General features: G+C 45.1%; 1 protein-coding gene across 1 annotated transcript in view; it reads left to right on the top strand.

The window, feature by feature from the left end:
* LOC143983619 (retinol dehydrogenase 7-like) overlaps positions 1–1344 on the top strand; it is a 69314-nt gene extending 67970 nt beyond the window's left edge. The window contains exon 5 of the mRNA XM_077483538.1: positions 519–1344. Within this exon, the coding sequence (XP_077339664.1) occupies positions 519–736 (218 nt within the window). The 3' untranslated portion in view covers positions 737–1344. The remainder of the gene's footprint in view (positions 1–518) is intronic.
* The last annotated feature ends 13053 nt before the right edge of the window (positions 1345–14397 follow it).

The raw sequence follows: 14397 nt of genomic DNA, 5'->3' as shown, positions 1-14397 counted from the left end.
CACACACACACACACACACACACATACACACACACACACACACACACACACACACACACACACACACATATATATATATACAAAATTTAAAAGCTGGGTGTTGCAGCATACATAATGTTTAAATGTACAGTTTTGGGCAACAATCCCTTCATCGGGCCAAGAAAGAGAAGAAGAAAGATGCTTTAAACAGCATTATGCACGACATCCTATAGTTCAGGGATGGCAAACCTTGGCACCCCAGATGTTTTAGAACTACATTTCCCCTGATGCTCATGCGCTCTGCAGTGTAGATGAGCATCATGGGAAATGTAGTTCCAAAACATCTGGGGTGCCAAGGTTCGCCATCACTGCTATAGTTGTATAAATTATACTGCCACATGAAATGCAAAAGAATAAGAACCATTATATAATGCCTATATATAATTTGCTTTTGTCATTTTGTTAAACTTCATTGACGCTTTTTGCTTACCCACTTGATGCAAGCTTTTTGACCTATGTTTTTTATATTTTTATTTTAGCTATCAAGGCTGCTGAACAAGTAAAACACTTCGTCAACAAAAATGTGCATCTGGTCCCACAAGCAGTAGAGCACGCGCTGACCGCGGTTCATCCATGGACACGATATTCTGTAGGCCTGGATGCTAAACTCATATATTTGCCCTTGTCCTATTTTCCCACATTTTTCACAGACTTTCTCTTAACACTTCCCCAGCCTAAACCAGCCCAAGTAATGTGATCTTGTATTTTTGATTGCCCCGTTTGCCAAAACATGCTATAACACAAACCTAGTAATTTTTGATCTATCAGTCTGCCATGAAGTATAGGCCAAAGGGCATTCCATATTTTTTAAAGACCTGAACTCATTCAAGATTTTGTATATTCTAGGGAACATTTATAAATGTAATTGTGCTGAAGAAGCAACAAAAAAAATGCACCTTTTGTCTTGAATTCCTCCTGAAACCTAGCAGTGTATTTTGTAGCATGTAACTGTGCCTAGGCCTCATAGCTCTTTATCAGCATCATGCCTCTACTAGTCTCAAGAGGTTGGAGTGGAATTTGGTGATATCACAATGTTCTGCTCAGTGCTTACTGTTCTCCATGTTGGGGGATCTTGCATGAAGAAGCAAATTCCTGCTTTTACCAAGATGGTTATCTTCCTACATCTTTCTGTATTCTCTGCCTTTTTCCTGCACAGTTTTCAGTTTAGTTTCTTCTTAATGCACAAATTTTCATTTGATACCAAAGTACTTTTGTGGGTTATAAAAAATCAGCAAAATAGTGTGTCACTGAAATATGTATTTGATTTGAGAATAAAGATGTTTGAAAATGAATAGAACATGAAAAGTGAAATGCCTATTAATGCAAAGTCTTTACTTCACTGTAAAGCACATGAACAGCTAAACAGTTAGAAAATAAAATGGGTAAATATTTTTTTCTGTACAATGGACTAAAGTTAGATATCAGAATGACTTTATGGTTGTACATCTTTTTGGAGCATGTTCCATGTGTAGCACTTACCCTCGAATGAGCGGCTGAAATTTTCCTGGGCTTACCAATTACCTCGTCCAGCTCATACTCGTTGTCCTTGTCTAGGGGTTCCCAGGGTTGGTCACCCAGTAATTGTAGAGGCCGACACTTAAATTCCTTGTTAGGATTTTTATTTTGCATAAAACGGTCTCTCTCTCTCTCTCTCTCTCTCTCTCTCTCTCTCTCTCTCTCTCTCTCTCTCTCTCTCTCTCTCTCTCGTCTTTATTAAACCTTACTAACTATGAAGAATCCTCCTTCCAGGCTCAAACGGATGGATCCGCGCCACGAGGGCCCCTAAGGCCTGGTCAGGAGGACCAGGGCCACGGAGTCAGCAATAACTTCTGGACCGGAACCCTATACCACGTGACTTCGGCACCTTAAGTATCCCTTCCCAGATTATGCAGTGAGACAAAAAAAAAACAGCATGGGGTCCCCCAAGAGGGCCTCTTCCCCCACAAGCCATGGCTGCAGTTGTGGGGGTCTGCAGGCGGGGGGCTTATCGAAATCTGGAAGCCCCCTTTTACAAGGGACCCCAAATTCCACCCCCCATCATGCAAATGAGTATGGGATACATAGTATACCTACCCATTCACCACAAACATGTAAAAAGTAAATAGACAGTACATGCGTTTTTGACAATTCCTTTATTCAAAAATAAAAAACGATGTCCTCTGATATAGATCCATCTCACGCCACCCGCTGCACCTCCATACCCGGGAAAAAAAACCTCTGGCTTCATTGAACGCTACCCGTGGACTGCCTACTCCTCTGTCTTACATTTCTTAAATAGCTAAGGGGTGGAGTCATCTGATGTCAGAGGGTGACCCCTGCCCCCTTGTGATGTTACCAACCGGGGCATGCTGGGTGGGTCGATTGTGTTTATTTTTTTTGTAATTTTTTTTCGGGTGCGGCTGGCGTCGTGATTGACGATGGATTTACAATTGGACAAAAAATGTCTACTGGTTTTCTTTAATTTTGACACTCTTTGTGAGTAGGGGCATGCTCGGCTAAGGGTCTGGTATGGATTCTGGGGCCCTCACGCAGTTTTTTTTTTTTTTTTTTTTTTTTTTTTTTTGGCATGGGGTTCCCCTTAGAATCCCTACCAGACCCAAAGGTCTTTTTTTTTAATTTTTTTTTTTAAATACCTGGGCTGGCAATGGCAACCGCAAATCTAAATGTGATTTGACGTTGGTTTTTTTTTCTTTAGAAATTAAATTTTTGCTGCAGCATGTCCTATACATTCTACAGATGTGCCACTTTTCAGGCAGACTAATGGGCACTATATTTTAAGGCATTTTTCATTTTTTTTCCCACTTTTAGTGAAACAATAAAAATTTCTTTAAATATAGTGGGAGTATGTACCCCATACTTCACATGGGGGCGGGATCTGGGGATTCTGATCACCCCCCCCCCCCGCAGAACCCCACAGCCCAGGCCCTTGTCTCTATAAACATGTCTCTGCCCCAAAGCACTCCCCATGTTGAGGGCATGTGGCCTGGTATGGTTCAGGAGGGGGATGTTCCCTTGTCCCCACCGGCCTACTGGGCTGCGTGCTTGGATAAGGGTATGGTATGGATTTTGGGGGGGGGGCCCACGCCATTTAAAAAAAGAAAAAATTGGCATGGGGTTCCTTTTAGAATCTAGACCAGACCTGAAGGTCCTGGTATGGATTGGGTAGGGTGGGGCATGCTGTTCTTTACACAGAATTCAAATCGGCCGATTGTTTTTCGACCGATCCTCATACTAATCGTTCTTAAAATTTTGAATTTTAAAGAATTTCAGCAAAATTCATTACTATTTCATTTGGAGATTTGCATACATCCAAATCTCTGAATAACCAAAAATTTGTTTGCATTTGTATTGAAATGAATTGCACATGTCTAGGAGAAACCACAAGTTCCACCGTGGCAGACAGCTTGTAGTTCTCAGTACACTATTAGAGCACTCATACGTGCCCTTGTAGTTCATTGACACTACTTTCAGCTTTCAAACTGATAACCCGTATGGAAGTATAGGCATAAAAAGCTGGAGCCAGTGTCTGCAGGAGCCTGACATTGCACCTGCGAGCTACTGTTTGTAGGTGCATTGTTCTGCAGGCTCCTCTGAAAAAATATAAATGCACATTTCCCTAATAATTTTTCAGGACAGCCACTATGAGATAGTGTCCTCTTCCTCTGGAATCACTGCGCCAGCCCATAAATTCTCACTTCCCCTGCCAGAGCTCAGTTATTAGTGTTTCCTCCGGCGGGGAGACACTGTGCAGGGGCCAGGCCGGTCAGTCGGGGAGGCTGTGGCCATTTTTTTGTCAAGAATCCTGTTAAAAGAAACAGTAGGTTCAAGCCGTTCGGTTCACTTACCCCACCAGGTATTGCCACCCCTTCCTAGTCGAGCACGGCTTCAGGTCGTGGGGGACTCCTATCGTTTCTACTGGGACACAGCTGGCAAGCCGTTCGGATCTCCCTGTACTGTGTACAGACTGCATTTTTGGAACCGAGCGGGCCGAATGACGGGCAACGTCTTTCCGGCGGAAACTAACGCTTGACCTAAAAATTATCAACTTCCAGTTCTGGGTTGTGGAGCTGATAGGAGGGCCGGGCACAAGCTGGAAACGAGTTGGGAACACGCATGGGCAGCGCGAGACTCGGTAGTAAGCAGCCACCTGCAGTTATGTCGGAAGCTGATGCTCAACCAACGGATACTACCTCCAGCATTCCTAAGGTAAGAGCACCTTGGGGAGGGGGTCCTCTCTATCTAGGATTGCCCCCCATGTATGGTTCCTATCAGTGGGGGGGGGCAGACCCTCTGGGTGGCCGGGGCGGGGGGAGGCTCAGATTCCTGCATTTTTAAACAGAGTCCAGTGCTCTCCCAAGGTTGTATCCTGAAGTTTGAAGTGACATGCCTCTTGTATGGACATATTAGGGGAATCTTGCAAAGGTGTTGTGTAGACACTGTATAGACTCCCTTCTTAAGTGAAGGGAATCTGAACAGGAGTCAGGACTAGCAGCTTCAGTCAAAGAGCTCTCATCTACCTTCTCTTGCTTTAGATCCCTGTTTGAAAAGTTTCAACTTTCCATGGGTCCAGCTCCCCAGGATACAACCCCACCTCTAGCACAGAGTTCTGCTCCAGTTCAACCTGCTACTACAGGGGGGACAGAGGTTGCAAGCCCTTCAGGGATGGAAAAGGGACAACCAGACTGTTCCTCTTCCGATTTCCCAGGAGGTTCAGAGGGGGAGGACCAGGACGGGGGTCCAGGAAAACCTCCAGATATAAATTATCCCTGGATGAGGTAGAGGACCTCTTAAAGATGATTTATACAACCCTCGGTATCCAGGCAGATAAACTCCTGACCCTTCATGACCAAATGTGCTTGGGTTTGGGGGAACAAAAGAGAAGAGATTTTTCCAGTACATGAGGTATTGATGGAAAAAAGGAGTGGCAAGATCCCAAAAGAAAGCCCTTTTTTCCAGATGCCTAAAGAGAAGATTCCCATTTTCGGAGGACCCAGCATCCATTTGGAATAAAGCCCCAAATTGGATGCTTCCTTCTCCCAGGTCTCCAGACATACAGATCTGGCGTTTGAAGACATGGGGGCCTTGGCAGATGTCATGGACAAAAGGATTGACTCTCTGCTTAAAAAAAGTGGGACTCAGCTATTGCCAATTTAAAGCCAGAAATGGCAGTTAACGTAGTGGCTCGCAATTTAGAGCACTGGCTCTCACAGATCCAACAACATATTGAGGCAGGCACAGATAAGGAAACCATTCTGTCTTCCTTCCCTACAATGCTGCGAAGTATCACTTACATAGCAGACGCCTCTGCAGAGTCTGTCCGCATGTCGGGCAGAACAGCGACCCTTGCCAATTCGGCCTTGAGGGCCCTCTGGCTAAAGACCTGGCCAGGGGATAGCGCCTCCAAGGTCAAATTGTGTGGGATACCTTTGACGGGGTCCTCCTTTTTGGCCCAGGGCTAGAGACTGTTCTAGACCACACATTGGACAGGAAAAAATCCTTTCCTCTTAAGCGGAAAACCCCTGTACAAACAAAAAAGGGTTTTCGTCCGCAAAGGCACAGGGAAGCCCCAAAACCAGAGGGGAAAAAGAAAACATGGCCCCAAAAATGTAGGGGTTGAGGGGCGATTTTTCGCCCTCCTGACCAGCCTCGTAAAACCCAGTTACCTTCCAAGTACAGTGGGGGGAAGACTGGGGGCTTTCCTCCCACAGTAGGAGGCAATATCCCCCAATCAATTTATTCTAGGGGTGAAAATAAGGGGGTACCTCCTGGAATTCTCAAGACCGCCCCCACAAAGATTAGTGCATGGCAAAGGCCAAGGCCTCGCTGGAAGCGCTGAGAGAATTAGAAAATCAGGATGTCATTCAGAGTCCCAAAAGCGGAAGAGGGAAGGGGGTTTTATTCTCGCATTTTTGTAGTAAAAAAACCCTCAGGAAAATTCCGATTCATTCTGAATTTAAAGCCCCTGAACAAAGTCAATAGTATACAAAAGATTCAATTTAATATACAAAAGGAGTCAATCTTTACAATAATGGCTCTACTACCCCGCAACTGTTTCATGGTATCTTTGGACCTAAGGGACGCGTATTTGCACGTCCCTATAGCGGAGGCCTCGCAGAAGTTTCTACGTCTTGCTATAGACCTAGGGGGAGAAACCGTACACCTTCAGTTTCAGGCCCTGCCATTCGGGCTATCCTCATCACCTCGCATTTTTACCAAGATCCTGGCAGAAGCCATGGCCTTTCTTCGGCCTACCTGGACGACCTGCTCTTATTTTCAGCATCCCCAAAACAGTTAGCCAAGGATTTCGACCTAACAAAAAGGGTCCTTAGAGACCTGGGGTGGCTACTGAACTTGAAGAATTTCAGCCTGATCCCCTTGCAACAGATCACGTATCTAGGATTCCTGTTGGACTCAACACTGAGAGTTTTTCTACCAATAGAGAAGGTGCCAAAGCTGGCACAGAGCGGTGGCCTCTCTTCAGAGCAACCAGCTGTTTTCCATAAGGTTTCTGATGTCAGTATTGGGTATACTTACATCTACCCTCCCAGCAGTGCAGTGGGCGGGATTACACTTTCGTCCTCTACAGACCTTTGTTCTAAGGGTGTGGGACCACAGTCAAGAGGCTCTAGACACCCAATTACGTGTTCCACACTAAGTAAAGAGATCCCTCTGGTGGTGGAGGAAAGTGACAAACCCGTCGCAAAGGACGTCTGTGGCTCATCCCAGTTTCTCGGGTAGTTACCACAGATGCAAGTGGCAAGGGCTGGGGGGCAGATCTGGGTTCCCTTCCAGCTCAGGGCACATGGGGAGACGACGAGCTGTCTCGGTCGTCCAATTGGAAAGAACTAAGGGCAGTTGGACTAGCCCTCAGGTCTTTCAAAAAAGAACTCCTGGGCCACCACATTCAGGTGCGGTTGGACAACTTGTCAGCAGTGGCCTACTTAAACACGCAGGGCAGCATGAGAAGCAGAGCCCTGATGACTTTAGCAACAGACATCCTGAGCTGGACTGAGACCAACACTCTTTCACTCTCAGCAGTTTTCCTGAGAGGAGAAAAGAACATGATGGCAGACTTTCTCAGCCGAAAGAGGCTGAGGGAGGGCGACTGGGTGCTTAACCAGGAGATCTTCAATCTCATAACAAAGAGATGGGGGTCTCCGGAAATGGATCTTTTCATGTCCAAAAGCAACGCAAAAACCCCCTGTTTTTTCTCCCTGAGGAGAGGGAGCTTTAGGGGTGGACGCTTTGAACCAGAATTAGCATTTCAGGACATGCTATGCCTTCCTGCCTCCAGCGTTGTTGCCAGCAGTTCTGAGAGTTTCAAATGGAAAACACATCTCTGATTCTGGTGGCACCGCATTGGCCCAATAGGGCATGGTTCTCAATACTAAAACAGTTGGCTGTAGAACCTCCCTTATTCTTTCCCCCTCGGGAGGATCTCCTCTCTCAGGGGCCAGTCCTCTGTCCACGAGTGCACCAGTGGAAGTTAGCGGCCTGGCTATTGAGGAGGGTATATTAAAAGCTAAGGTTTTTTCATAGAGGCTAGTTTCTACCCTCCTTGACAGTAGGAAAAGTGAAACGCGCCAGCTCTATGAGGTCTGGCTACATTTCAATAAATGCTGCATAATTAGCTCTTTCTCAGTACAGAGCTCCTCTGCAGTGTTGGAATTTTTGCAGTGTGGGGCAGACAAGGGCTTATCCATTAGTACCCTCAAAGGTCAAGTATCAGCCCCCAGTGTTTATTTAGAAAAACATCTGGCTGCCAACTTTTGTGTAGTCAGATTCTTTAGGGCTCTGGCTAGACAGAGACCGGTCCAGGGTCTGCCCTTTCCCAGGTGGGATTTATCTTTAGTTTTAAAAAGCTTAACGGGAGCCCCCTTTGAGCCTTTAGAAGAATGTTTACTAAAAGAGCTTACTTTGAAGACAGTTTTTCTGGTAGCGGTAACAACTGCCAGGAGGGTCAGCGAGATTGAGGCATTATCAGTCAGATCACCCTTTTGCGTTATTTTCCCAGACCGGATAGTTTTAAGGACCGATCCGGCCTTTTTGCCAAAAGTGGCATATGGCTTTCATACAAGCCAGGAAATGGTCTTAATCTCAATTTGTCCCAATCCCTCAGGAGAGAAGGAATTGAAATGTAATTTTTTTGGATGTTAGGAGATGTATCCTACACTATCTAGAGCTGACCAAGGCATTTAGAAGGTCAGACTCTATTTGTTTTGTTTTCTGGGGGCCAGAAAAGGATGCAAGGCATCACGATGCACTATCGCTAGATGGCTCAGAGTAGCCATCGAGCAGGCCTATTCAGTTGCAGGGCAAGAACTCCCAGTGGGTATTAAAGCACACTCTACCAGAGCTATGGCAGCCTCTCGGGCAGAAAGAGCGGGAGCAATGCCAGAACAGATATGCAGGGCAGCAACAAGGTTCAGCTACTCCACTTTCGTAAAACAGAGTGGACCTGGTGTCGGCAGGTGAGCAGGCCTTTGGGTGAAAGGTTTTGCAAGCTGTAGTCCCACCCTAACTGGTAAGTGTTAGTTTATCCTCTCATTGTGGCTGTCCTGAAAGACGATTAGGGAAAATTAGTTAGGCTTACTGGTAACGTTTTTTCCAGTAGTCTTTCAGGACAGCCCTAGTTACCCACCCGAAAATTGGGGGGGGGGGGGTCTTATAAAGGACCAGAACGCAGCAGGATAATGGTATTTGACAGCATGTTATTAATGTGTTCTTGTGTCTCCCCAGCTGGCCGAAGGTGATCTCGATATGAACTGAGATCTGGCAGGGGAAGTGAGAATTTATGGGCTGGCTCAGTGTTTACAGAGGCAGAGGAGGAGGCTATCTCATAGTGGCTGTCCTGAAAGACTACTGGAAAATACGTTACCGGTAAGCGTAACTCTAATTTTTCGTCCTGCAAAAATGTCCATATAAATTTGGGCTTTGAACATTTTTTTTTTAGCTACCAGGCCTAAAGGATTTTTCTTCTTGTGTTTTTGTCACTTTGCACTTTTAATTGTGCTTCTTTCGTTGGATGGAGGGTGTGGGCAAGTAGCTTTCTATATTGTGAACTATTTATATTTTTATATATATATATATATATATATATATATATATACCTATCTATACCAGTAGGTGGCACTGCAGTGTTATGAGTTATCTGTGGTAAGGTAATCAGAGGAAGTACCATCCTTATTGTGTTATATGCACTTGTTTATGTTCTCTTCCTGTTCTATGGAAGATCAGCTTCCAGTTTTTTTTTGTCAAAGCTTAATTGAACAAGCCAAAGTTAGAAGCTGATTGGCTGCCATGCAGAGCTGCACCAGATTTTGCACTCTCGGGTTTTAGTAAATCAGTCCCTAAGCAAACATTCACATTGGGCCAATTTCAAATTGCATGCCAAATCGGTGGCTATTGCTGGCAATAGCACTGTCTGAAACGATGCGACACTGACATTGTGGCACCCCACTGATTCCTAAAAGTAGTTCCTGCAGTGGTGGCTGGTGGGTTTTATATTTTATTATATATTTTCATGTGACAACATTGAAGAAATGACACTTTGCTACAATGTAAAGTAGCGAGTGTACAGCTTGTATGCCACTGTGAATTTGCTGTCCCCTCAAAATACCTCACACACAGCCATTAATATCTAAACTGCTGGCAAAAAAGTGAGTACACCCCTAAGTGAAAATGTCCAAATTGGGCCCAAAGTGTTAATATTTTGTGTGGCAACCATTATTTTCCAGCACTGCCTTAATCCTCTTGGGCATGGAGTTCACCAGAGCTTCACATTTTGCCACTGGAGTCCTCTTCAACTCCTCCACGAAGACATCATGGGGCTGGTGGAGTCTCCAAAGGGAGGGGATCATGCTCTGCTTCAGTATGTCACAGAACTTGTTAGCGTTCATGAATCCCTCAGTGAAATGTAGCTCCCCAGTGCCGGCAGCTCTCATGCAGCCCCAGACTGATACTCCCAAAACCATGCTTGACTGTAAGCAAGACACACTTGTCTTTGTACTACTCACTAGGGATGGGCTCAGGCGTGTTTGCATGGTGCACGTGCAGAGCACGCCAGAAAGTCGGCGCAGAGCTGCGCTAATCACAAGCAGTGAGACACTGCCCGTTCTCTGCAGCTGTGCATCGGGGCAATGTCTCACTGCCTGTGATTAGCGCAGCGCTGCGCCAACTTCCTGGCGGGCTCTGCACATGCACCATGCAAACACGCCTGAGCTCATCCCTACTCCTCACCTGGTTGCCACCGCACACGCTTGACACCATCTGAACCAAATACGTTTATTTTGCTATCATCAGTAGGGATGGCCGAACTGTTCGCCCGGCGGTCGTTTCTCTGCAAATTTTGCGTGTTCGCGATTCGCCCGATCGGCGGACTATTGCCGCTGTTCGCCCGCCAGACGTGTGTTTACAGTGTGAAAGAACTTTGACCCATGATGACACATGCATCATGGGGTACAGGACAGCCAATTGAGACATTTCAGCACATGGACAATTGGACATTCCCCCTACCTTATAAATAAACCTGATCTGGCAGCCATTTTACATTCTGTCTTATTTCAGTGTAGGGACAGGATGCTGTGTGGAGCAGGGAGAGACTGTAGTGACACAAATCGCTAGCTATTAGGTCCACAAAAGTCCTTTTAAGGACTGGTATGGTATAGGTGTAGTATAGTATATAGGGTTGAGTGCACTGCTGTGCTGGTGATTGCAGCAGCCTGTCATTTGTCAGTGCAGGGAGGGAAAGGACGCTGTGTGCAGTAGGGACAGTCAGTTTAATAACTAGCTAGCTATTACTATTAGGTCCACAAAAGTCCTTTTAAGGACTGGTATAGTTGTACAGTATATAGGGTTGTACACATATAATATACTTTCTTCCAAATATAGAAAGAATATTATACTTGACTGCTGCCCTATTCTGCAGCAGTCCTTTATCAGTGTAGGGACTGAGGTACAGTCTGCAAATCACTAGCTGCTTGGTCCACAAAAGTCCTTGTAAGGACTGGTATAGGTGTACAATATATAGGGTTGTGCACTGCTGCAGATTACTGCCCTATTCTGCAGCAGTCCTTTATCAGTGTAGGGACTGAGCTACAGTCTGCAAATCACTAGCTACTTGGTCCACAAAGGTCCTTGTAAGGACTGGTATAGGTGTACTATTTGGTGTGCAGTATATAGGTGTGTAATGCACATAAAAAATACTTGCACATATAGAAAGCATAGTATACTGCATTTCCACTATGCAGCATTGTGACTGCTGAGCGGTTCTGCAGCAATGCTACAAAGAGCCACAATTGCAATAAAAAAAGTATTATAACTGGTGTGATATACCAGTGGCCCCCAAAAACAACAGATTGAAGCGGGGTGTTGTATACCTTCTTCCACATACATACTGCACTTCTCTAGAGACGTTTGTCACAGGGTCATTTAAAAAATGACAGGCAGAGGAAGAGGCAGGCCCTTCCGCAGGGGTGGTAGGGGTAGGGCAGGAGCAGCAGCTTGAGCCAAAGTGGCAAATTGCAGAAGGTGCGTGCGATTACGTCAAAGGACACACCAGACTTGGTTGAGTGGCTCACTCAGCCTTACTCTTCTGCACCCTCTTCTTTACTCTCTGCTATGTGCACCCCCAAAGACACTACCACCAACACCATCACCACCATATACCTTCCGCTTGAGTCACAGGAATTATTTTCTGATCCATATCAAGACATTTCCGATGCGCAGCCGCTCTTGGCATTGGATCAGGAAGAGGAGGTAGCAACAACCGCCGCTCAGCAGTCTGACGACAGTACCCAGATCAACCCAAGGAGGAGGTTTGTCCCCGCTGTTGCTGCCTACTCCAAGATCTCTAATTATAGCGGTGGGGAAGGTGACGTCGATGACATGCCTACTGATGCCACGTGGGTGCCCACAAGTGAGGAAAAGGAGGGGAGTTCAGAGGGAGATATGGACCAGCAGATAGGGAGGAGAAGCAGCAAGAACTTACATTGCACAGGAGGGACAAAGCAGAATGCGAATGTATCAGGAGCAAGGCATCAACCATGTACAGTCACATCTGGCGCTCCCAGGACGCCGGCACATGGCTCCACAGTGTGGGCTTTTTTTTATCGTGTCCGCTAATGACAATAGTGTTGCCATCTGCAATCTTTGCAGTCAACGCATAAAAAATTATAATTGAAAATTAATTTAGTTTTAATGTGATTCAATCATGTTCTAAAAAAGGCTTAAAACTGAAAGCATTGTTTAAACCGGGAAAGGTAGTGGCTCTAAGATCAAAAATCCATCGCGCCTCGCGTTGCAATAAAGTTTGATTATAATCGCCACCCCTGTCGCCTGGTGGTATATATTCCAGTGCAAAAAAGTGCATCTTGGTGTCATCGAAATTATGGTATCAACCCAAATGGCAACTAATAGGTGTTTCCATTTTCTTCCCACGCATCAGGGAAACATGGTCCCTGATGTGGTGGAAGAAAGGACGTTTTGTCTTACCAACATAATAAGCGTTGCAGGCGCAGATCATGATGTAAACCACACCTTCTGACTGACACATAGCCAAAAACCTAGGTCTCTATAGCTGACCATTGGGTAAAGTAATTTGTTTAGAAGCATAAATATACCTACATAAATTGCATTTGTGGCAAGGTCTTGAGCCAAAAAGTTTACTGTCCGTAGGCGATAAGGGGGCGTAGTGGCTCTGGACCAGAGTGTCTCTCAGAGATCAAGATCTTCTGAAAGTAATCTCAGGATAGTCCCTCAAGTGTTTAGATACATTGGGATCCCCTTTAAGGAGATACCAATATTTCTTGAAGATATTACGCACCTGAGTGTTGACCACAAAATCGTGTAATTATTCTTATTCCAGAGTCAGATTTGGGCACCCTCTTACCATGAATAAGGGCAACCCTATTTTGTTTTTTTGCTTTAAGGTAAGATCTTTTAAGGCATTTAATGCTGTAACCTCGGTGTCGTAACCGTAATTGGAGTTTTTTAGCCTCTGATTAAAAGTGAGCTTCCTCACTGCAGTTTCTTTTTAAACAGAGGTATTGACCGTACGGGATACTTGCTACTAGGGGGGCTGGATGAGAGCTTGTAGCATGCAGCAGAGTATTTGCTGCTAGAGGTTTACGAAATAGAGTAGAGCCAATGTTGCCATTAGGGTGGATGAAAATTTGTATGTCCAAAAAAGTCAAATTTGATCGGCTCTTCTCTATGGTACATTTCAGGTTAAATGTATTACCCTTAAGATTATCAAAAAAAGTCAACAAGTCTGCCTCAGTCCCCGTCCGGATAAAGAAAACATCATCAATATATCGTCTCCATATGGGGATCAGAAGAAAAGATTTTTGCATATCATCTCTATGGAAAATGTGTCGCTCCCACCCCCCCAGGTACAGGTTGGCATAAGAGGGGGCACATTTAGTCCCCATAGCCACTCCCTGCACCTGGAGGTAGTGGGAACCTCCAAAGAGAAAGATGTTTTTGATTAGAATAAACTGAAGCAACTTCAAAACAAATTGGTTGTAATCCTGTAAAGCCTCATTGCTCTCAGAAATGAAGCCCTCCACAACTCTGACACCTAGATCATGAAGAATGGAGTTGTAGAGGGCTTCAACATCGAGAGCAACAAGCCAAGAACCTTCTGGGACCGAGATCCCATCCAGCACCCTCAGCAGATCTCTAGTATCCTGTAGATAGGAAGTTAATCCCTCAACATGTGGACGGAGAAATTCATCAACTAAGGCACTGGCATTTTCTGTGAGACATCCATTACCTGACACTATTGGACGTCCTGGTGGCTTGGAGGCATGTTTGTGGATTTTAGTTGGAGCATAAAGGGTAGGTGTTTTGGGGGCCATGACATTCAGAAACTTCCAAGTTTTTTTGTTAATTAATCCCTGGTGGTATGCAGAGCCAAGCAGTTTTCTATACTTAGTAATGGTGTAATTAACATGGCTCTCGGGAATTTTGCGATACCATTCCCGATTCTGTAACAATTTCCCAACCATCGACTCGTACTGACAATTGTGAAAAAAATGGAGTAGAGAGCAGAAAGCTCTACTCTCAGTAAAATGCATAATACTCTAGTATTCTACTATACTCACAGGGGCGTTTCATAATAAATAGCAAAGTCTTTGTGTAATATGTGAATCAGTATCCCTTCTCCTAAAGGGTGTGTAGCGGAGATATGTATGTCTTCTTCCAAGGCATTTCGAACGTACTTTCAGGAATAGAAATTGAAGAATCCTTTGTTCGTCCAATAGTTGGTTTATTGTTCAGAAAGATAAGCAAAGACAAGATTGACATCTGGTAACATATGGCATGGTTTTGGCTTCTAAGGTGGTACTTCTGGTGTTA

Source organism: Lithobates pipiens, unplaced genomic scaffold (assembly GCF_037356315.1).
Source record: "Lithobates pipiens isolate NorthernLeopardFrog02 unplaced genomic scaffold, aLitPip1_a1.2 Scaffold_16, whole genome shotgun sequence".
Taxonomy (NCBI): Eukaryota; Metazoa; Chordata; class Amphibia; order Anura; family Ranidae; genus Lithobates; species Lithobates pipiens.
This window is presented reverse-complemented; position numbering and strand designations above follow the sequence as displayed.